This window comes from Phyllostomus discolor, chromosome 4 (genome assembly GCF_004126475.2).
Source record: "Phyllostomus discolor isolate MPI-MPIP mPhyDis1 chromosome 4, mPhyDis1.pri.v3, whole genome shotgun sequence".
NCBI lineage: Eukaryota > Metazoa > Chordata > Mammalia > Chiroptera > Phyllostomidae > Phyllostomus > Phyllostomus discolor.
The window spans coordinates 149031049-149039086 of NC_040906.2; the positions used below are offsets into that span (position 1 = coordinate 149031049).

Below are 8038 nucleotides of genomic sequence, written 5' to 3' on the forward strand. Positions count from 1 at the left end.
CCATTTAACCAGCATTCTTCTAATTAGAAATCACACTACCTCCTTAGAGTTGGTAGTGATTGTAAAACCATGTGTTATTTTCTTAAGAAGATTAGAAAGAAGACAGGACAATTGAGGCTGGGTCATTGCCTGAGTATGACTGTTTCTTTGGTCCTTCACTGCCTCCAATATGATCCCTTAAATTGCTCAAGGAATTCTTACCTCAGGTCCCAAGTCCCACTGACTGACTACCAGCCTCCTCCATTACTACTTTCCTGCTTCTTCTTTTACATTTCACTCAGCCCAAAAATGTTCTTTGTCCCTATATAAAGAATATGAGTGCAGCAGCAAGGAAAATGACAAATGGCCTGGGTAAAAAAGATAATCTTCAAAATGAAACAACCTTGACCCCACATCTCCTCCACAGTTATTACCTTATTTCTCTGCTCCCCTTATCAGCAAAACTCTTAAATTGCTCTTACTCACTTTCTATTTCCTCTCTTCCCATTCTTTCTTGAAACCACATTCAGCCTTCCATCTTCACTCCTGCACCAAACCTCTCTTGTCAAAGCCATCAGTGTCATTCATATTGCCCAGTTCAATGATCAGGTTGTTAGCACCCACAGCCTGTCAGCCATATTTACACCATTGATCACTCTCTTATTTGGTACATCTTCTTCACGTGGCCTTGGGATGGAATTCTCTCTCAGCATTCTCCTCTACCTCACTAGCTGTTCTCTGCTTTGTGGGGTCCTCCTTCCCTACCCAATCTTTAAACTGAGAAGCGCTCCAAGGCCAGTTCTCTGGTTTGTTCAATCTGTCCCGGCTCCCTAGGTGAGCTCACCCTGCCTTTCAAAAGAACACATTGTTAGGAAATAAATGATGGCAAGTTGAACATGTGCAGGAGTTTGGGGTGACTCACAGCCCGAGGAAGGAAACTTAACTCCTACTCTAAAAGGCAAGGACACAAAATAAACCAGTAAGTCATGTTAAAGAGCTAACAATGTAGTTCCCTCCAAACTGCAGAGTTTTTGCTAATTTCACTAGAAGCAGTTAAAAAGATGAATCAGGCATACATCCTACCCTCCAGAAGTGTATGATCTGCTGGGGGAATGGGGGGGGTGCGAGGAGGAGGATGGAAAATAGTTACAAAGTAGGAACAAAATGGTGTCACTAGAGAAATGATAATTACGAGTTATGGGAGCTCAGATAAGCAGAACAGCTTTTAAAGCTCTATGAAACTGTATTATTTCTGATTATTTTTACTGCATACTTTCAAAATAACTACATTTCCTAATTGCCTCTATTATCAAATTGAAAATTCTAAAGTTTTCTGTCCCTTATTCATGCTATTCTTATACTCAATCTTATAATCAGAGTTGGAAGGCCTTTTAATTGAGAACTGTTCTTTCCAGCAAAACTCAAGAACCTAAGAAAAACATAACTATGGATTACTATTTGCGGCAAAAAAAAAACTTTATTTAATTTTGTTAAAGAAAAACAGGTCAAAATTGAGAAATAAAGATATGGGACGGAGGGAGAAATATAGAGAGGTTGCCCCAAGCAGCTAGCTAGCAGCTGGCTCAGCTGTCATTCTGAACCCAGGTCTGTCTGATTCAGAGCCCAAACATTTTCAACTTTTTAGCCTGGCCTCAAATTTATTTTTTTAAAGCCTTTATTATTTTATGTATCTGAACTATAAATTTTATATTACACATGTTCTAACTTTCTGTGAGATACCATGTGATTAGCAAAAAAAATTATTTCCTCTGTGATATATTTGGCCAGATCAGAAACAGAAAAATATTTTTTCATTGCTATACAGGGGTACTAAAACCTGAAGATAGTAAAGTATATATTTTTATTTTTTATTGTTTATGCTATTACAGTTGCTCCTGCTTTTCTCCCTTTTCCCATCTCTATCCAGCCCCTCCTGCTCCCCTCTGTCAGTCAATCCCCATATCATTGTCCATAACCATGGGTTCGAATTTAAATGCACATTTAAACTGATTATATAAGGGGGGCAAGGTACCAGTGGAGGAAAAAAAACATCCAATTTACAATAAAGAGGAGATTGTTGGTGGAGCAATTTCCCTGGAAGAACTAGAGAAACTCAAGACATCCAAAAGTGGTGAATCTACAGCAAACACTGTAAAAGTATAATGGAAACAGAGAGAGAGTATGTTTCTCATTTAAACTGCAGGAAGATGCTAATTGTCTTTAAGACAATCGCCCTATTTTTGGTCTTTAGTAAAATCATTATTATTTTCTTTTATTTTCGATACCTAAAGGATAAATGACACCTATTTCCCCTCTTTTCACCCTGTGGGCAGGAGAAATTAAATCCTGAGCTATATTACACCCACACTAGAGATTTTGATTTTTGCCCCCTGACCTCCCATCCCCACTCCACCCAGAAACACTCACCACTTTCACTCCTGTTCCACACACACCTTGCTTGCTCTTACTCTCATCTTTTGATGAAATCATTTTGATATATCTGTAAGTCCTAATCCACATCAGTCTATGTCCCTTCGTAAAACTGCTGAAACACCAGTTTTTCTTTAAAGTTCCTGGACCTAATCCCATAGAGTCTAATCAGAGGATTTGATCAGCGTTCTAACCAGCAGCCATTAGCTGTGGCTATCTCTATGGTGAATTGTGATTATCTTGTGAATATACATTTATATTTAACTTTACTTTTTAAAAATTCCTTACAGCTATGCATTTAATAAATGTCTCTCACCTCATTGACTACCCAGCTTACTCACAGCTATCCAATAGATAGATTAGATGATAGATAGATAGATAGATAGATAGCACAAATATTAACCAAAACTAAACTCATTTTTTAAAATGCAGAGATCTTTGAGCTTCGTGATGATACTGTTTCACAGTCGGTTTACTGCATTACTCTGAGAACAATTTGTCATAAACATCAAAGTAACATGATATGCTTTTTTCCTCTTTTCTCCAAAGTACACAGTGGGATATATAAAATGTCAAATAATTAGACAAAATTGGACAATCCCACTGAGACACTAAAATATCTCCAGAGTTGAATATTTGCTATGAAACTATAAAATCTTGTTTGAAGCCTGCTTATTATAAACAATATAATTTCTTAATGTAATGGTCCCAAAATTTTTGAAGCATGACATAATGCGAATATGTTTCCAAATGTTAAAAAAAAAGCCTTTTATACATAAGTGTGTATCGTGTATAAAGAAGAATAAATATAAATAAGAAAAGATGGACTAAATTTGGTAATGTCTTCATCAGAAAGAGTTTTGGAACTTAAAAGAAAAGTATCCTTTGAGGAATAATGTAAAAATGAAGTTTACATTCAGAGCAGAAAAAAATTGTAGCAAAATTGTGTAAAAAGATGTATGAATACCAAAATATTACCATGCTTTCCAGGAAGAAGAATATGACTTTTCATGTCTTAACCAGTAGCATATTGTTTTACAGGAACCCTCCATTCAGAAGAAATGCTGTGGCACTTCCCTCTACCCACCCAGAGTGGAACACAAGAGACTACATAGCTGAAGAAATTACAGCCTTCTTACAATGAGAGGCATTCAAGTCTAAGAAGTTTCCAGCTGAAGGAAAATAACCAACAGCTCCTCCACAGTGTAGACTGGAACGGGGAAAACATGAACATCACTAACTGTACTGCAGAAGCCAGTGTGGCTGTGAGAGCCAAGACCATCACTGAGAAGATGCTCATTTCCATGACTCTTGTGATCATCACCACCCTGACCATGTTGCTAAACTTGGCCGTGATTATGGCCATCTGTACCACCAAGAAGCTTCACCAACCTGCCAACTACCTGATCTGTTCTCTGGCCGTGACAGACCTCCTGGTGGCAGTGCTAGTCATGCCCTTGAGCATCATGTACATTGTCATGGACAGCTGGAAACTAGGGTACTTCATCTGTGAGGTGTGGCTGAGCGTGGACATGACCTGCTGCACCTGCTCCATCCTCCATCTCTGTGTGATTGCCCTGGACAGGTACTGGGCCATCACCAATGCTATTGAGTATGCCAGGAAGAGGACCGTCAAGAGGGCAGGACTGATGATCCTCACCGTCTGGACTATCTCCATCTTCATCTCCATGCCTCCTCTGTTCTGGAGAAGCCACCGGCAACCCAGCCCACCCCCTAGTCAGTGTGCCATCCAGCATGACCATGTCATCTACACCATCTACTCCACTCTTGGGGCATTTTATATCCCCCTGACTTTGATACTGATTCTCTATTACCGGATTTACCATGCAGCCAAGAGCCTTTACCAGAAAAGAGGGTCAAGCCGGCACTTAAGCAACAGAAGCACAGATAGCCAAAATTCATTTGCGAATTGTAAACTTACACAGACTTTTTGTGTGTCTGACTTCTCCACCTCAGATCCTACCACAGAGTTTGAAAAGATCCACACGTCCATCAGGATCCCTCCCTTTGACGGTGATCTAGATCACCCAGGAGAACGCCAGCAGATCTCTAGCACCAGGGAGCGCAAGGCAGCACGCATCCTGGGACTGATTTTGGGTGCATTCATTTTGTCATGGCTGCCGTTTTTCATCAAAGAGTTGATTGTAGGTCTGAGCATCTATACTGTGTCCTCTGAAGTGGCCGACTTTTTGACATGGCTTGGTTATGTTAATTCTCTGATCAACCCTCTGCTCTATACAAGTTTTAATGAAGACTTTAAGCTGGCTTTTAAAAAGCTCATTAGGTGCCGAGAACATACTTAGGTTGTGAAAAACCAAAAGGCATGATTTTGACCAGCCTCATGAATGGACATGGGTAAGAGGTACAACATCTTAATTCTTGAACATAGTTGGTTCAGGAGAGTTTGTAAGTATGTGTGGTCTTGTTTTTTGTTTGTTTTGTTCTGTTTGAGGCTTGTTATTTGATGTGCTGTTTGCTACTTCTGGTCTTGTTTGTGGTATATCAAATAAATATTGTCATGCAAAACCAGATATTTTATAGAAGTAATAATAAAGTGAATGAGTAAATGCTTTTTATTATTTTGGCCATTTCAGCTCACCCTGAAATTAAAGAATGCCAAAATAAATCTTCATTTACAGAATTTCTTTTTTTAGGTTTTTATGTAACATTTATTTTTTAAAAGTTAACAAGTGCATTAATAGGAAACTGAAAAACACAAGAAGCAAAGAACAAAGTCATCCATAACCACAAGCAGTCTACAGTTTGACATGTCCTCAGTCCCCTGTGTATCTATCTACACAACTAAGCTTCCATTTTATGTAATTAGGATCATAAGTTATAAATCATGCTTTTTCACACATCATGAATATTTACCATTTCAAAGTCTCCAAACTATGAGTATTCTGATAACCAAGAATACACTACACCAACTCAATGTGAAAGACAAAAAGTGTAATCCTGGCTTTCTCGGTGACAAAAAATTTCATAAAGGACAAAAACAGCAACAGACAAAGATAAAGATATTGGCAAAGTTGCAATTAGATAAAGATATTGGCAAAGAATTTCTTATTACTTATAAACCAAATGTCTGAATACTTACCCTCGTGTGGCATTAAATCCAAGGTTACAGCTCCAAACACTTACAAATTCCAAGGGGTATTGCATGACTACAGAAAGTGTTAAAAAAGTGATGTGCTGCCATCTACTGCTTGCAGACGTGAGCTAAAATCATTTACTCTGACTACTAGCTCACTCCTTTCAGGGGCAAATAGTACAGATGGCATGCCTTTCCTGTTCACGATTACATAAGCTTCCTCATTCCCTAAGAAGAACCTGGGATAAATACACTGGCACTTTCCTAGGCCTGTGATTATGAATATGAAACATAAGCAAATAAGAAATAATCTAAACTTACTGTGGTCAATGTGTTGCTACATTACCTGAAAGACACTTGGGGTCTCCTCCCATTCTAAGAAGTGTCCCAGCTAAGCCTCAAACACACTCTCTCACTCTACCAGGATTAAAGTGAGAGTACATGTCAAATTTTAAAGTAGCTAAATGGGACACAGTGATTAAATAAAGAAATATATTACCTGAAGAACTTTTTTGGAGAATATTACTCATTAAGTTACCAAGTGTGGAATTGAAAAAATTAAAAGCTGAAGATCTATGTTTACAGCAAAGGCCACCCAGCAGGAAATGAGCATGGAATTGTGCCTCCTGGAATCTCTGTAGCACCCATGCCCTAGAGCCAGGAGGCTGCACGTAGGACCCGAGGCCACACTGTGGCCTGACTCAGCCTCCACTGGCCAGGAGTGACCACTGTAGGTGACATGGAGGAGATCACCACTAAATCGAGAGTGATGACAGAAAGGACTGAAAGTCTGTAAATGTTTGTATACTCCTAAGGAAATGATTGTTTTAAACCTCTGCTCTTTATTTTTCACCCACAGTTCCTCATCTCTTCAGTCCTCACAGATCATTGCTTCTCTTAGTTTACTGAGAAGACATTGATTTGCCCCCTCTCCACCTCCATGTCTTAGCCTAATTAAGTCTACCCCCCCTCATCTTCTCTTGCTCCTTTCTTCTCTCTCTCTTCACCCCTTTCTTTCTCCCTCCCACCCCTTCTTCCTCTACCCAATATTCTGTAGTCTAACCTATTAATTTGCTCCAGTCTCTTGGACACCAGAGTAGACTTCCTGTGGCCCTACTTCCCCCTCAAGCTCCTGCTTCATCTCTCCCCTAAATCTTCCACCTAAGTTTCTCCAATCATCAATCCACTCATTCTGCTCCACTTCCACTGAATTTTCTGCTCTATGCCATCTGAATATGCCCCTCCCAGCCCTTTCAAAGCAGATCTCCCAAAGTCATCAGTGACTTGCCAATAAACAATTCTAGTAGTCTTCCCCCTGAGCTTATCTACGTCCCATACTCTCACCGATTGAAAGAGCTAGCCATTTCTTTCTTGTTGAAGCTTACACCTTCCAGGATATTTTACTATCCTGGTTCTCCCACTACCTCCTCATTCTTTGTCTTCCTTTTCAAGGCTTTTTCCTCAGCTCTCACCTCCTGTATATTTGTGCTCCATCCCAACCTCCATCATTTCAACAATTAGTTCTGTGCCTGTGGCTCTTCAATGTGTGTCTTTAATTCTGATTCCTCTCTTCCTCACACTCCAGATCCATGAATTAGGTCTGGTGAATATCTCCCTATAATGACTCAGTCAGTGCCTCCAATAGTCTTTCTAAACTGAACTCATGCTGACTTTCCCACACTCAGACCTCCTCCCTCCACCTGAGTCTCAGATAACAGGACTACCATGCTTTTCATCATTCATATTAGATAAATACAATTCTTTCTCTTTGTGGCTTGTCTCTCACATCCAGATAGTCTTCACTTCTTGTCCATTTACCTCTATAGAAATGTTTGTATATACCCTGTTCTTTTCAAATATTTTGGTTCTCTCACCTGGACTAATCTTTTTATCTGATCCACCTACCTGTGGACTCAACCTGCAACTCTGCCCCTGTACACCTGCCAGATATATCTTCCTAGAACAGTTGTTCTCAGAGTGGCATCTCCAGACTAGCAGTATTAGCACCACCAGAGAATTTGTTAAAAACGGAAAGTCTAGGATCCCACCAAAGACCTACTTCATCAGAAGTTCTGAGAGTAGGGTGCTGCATCAATCTCTGTTTCAACAAACCTTCCAGGAGATTCTGCTGCATGCTAAAGTTTAAGAATCAATATCCTAATGTGTACCATTGATTTTTAATTGCAGTGCTCAAAATCCTCTACTATTTTTCCATCAGTATAAAATGAATTTAGATTCCTTAGTATACTATTCAAGGCTCCTTTACTATGTAGCCTCAGACTCCAGCCATGTCTGGATATTTCCTTATTTGCTGAGCTCCCCTAATATTTGTTCCCACTGCTTCAGAAACCTGACCCTATGGATTCTTACCTTCTTCCACAAATCCTTCATCATGTAATTCACATGCAGCCTCTTCTGTCAAGTCTTCCTGAGATTCCCCTCTCTCCTTTGTGACTATGAAAGTCTCCTCTCCTTGCTCTCCCCTCCCATAAAACCTCATTTGTGTCTCTGTTA

General features: G+C 39.7%; 1 protein-coding gene across 1 annotated transcript; it reads left to right on the forward strand.

Moving 5' to 3' along the window:
* Window positions 1-3454: 3454 nt before the first annotated feature.
* HTR1E (5-hydroxytryptamine receptor 1E) lies at window positions 3455-4924 on the forward strand. Its single transcript, XM_028510540.2, has one exon. It carries the CDS (start codon window positions 3636-3638, stop codon window positions 4731-4733), a length of 1098 nt encoding a protein of 365 aa, XP_028366341.1. The 5' UTR covers window positions 3455-3635; the 3' UTR covers window positions 4734-4924.
* The last annotated feature ends 3114 nt before the right edge of the window (window positions 4925-8038 follow it).

Bases quoted from the DNA above. Each gene is read 5' to 3' on its own strand.
- HTR1E (XM_028510540.2), top strand. From the start codon at position 3,636: ATGAACATCACTAACTGTACTGCAGAAGCCAGTGTGGCTGTGAGAGCC.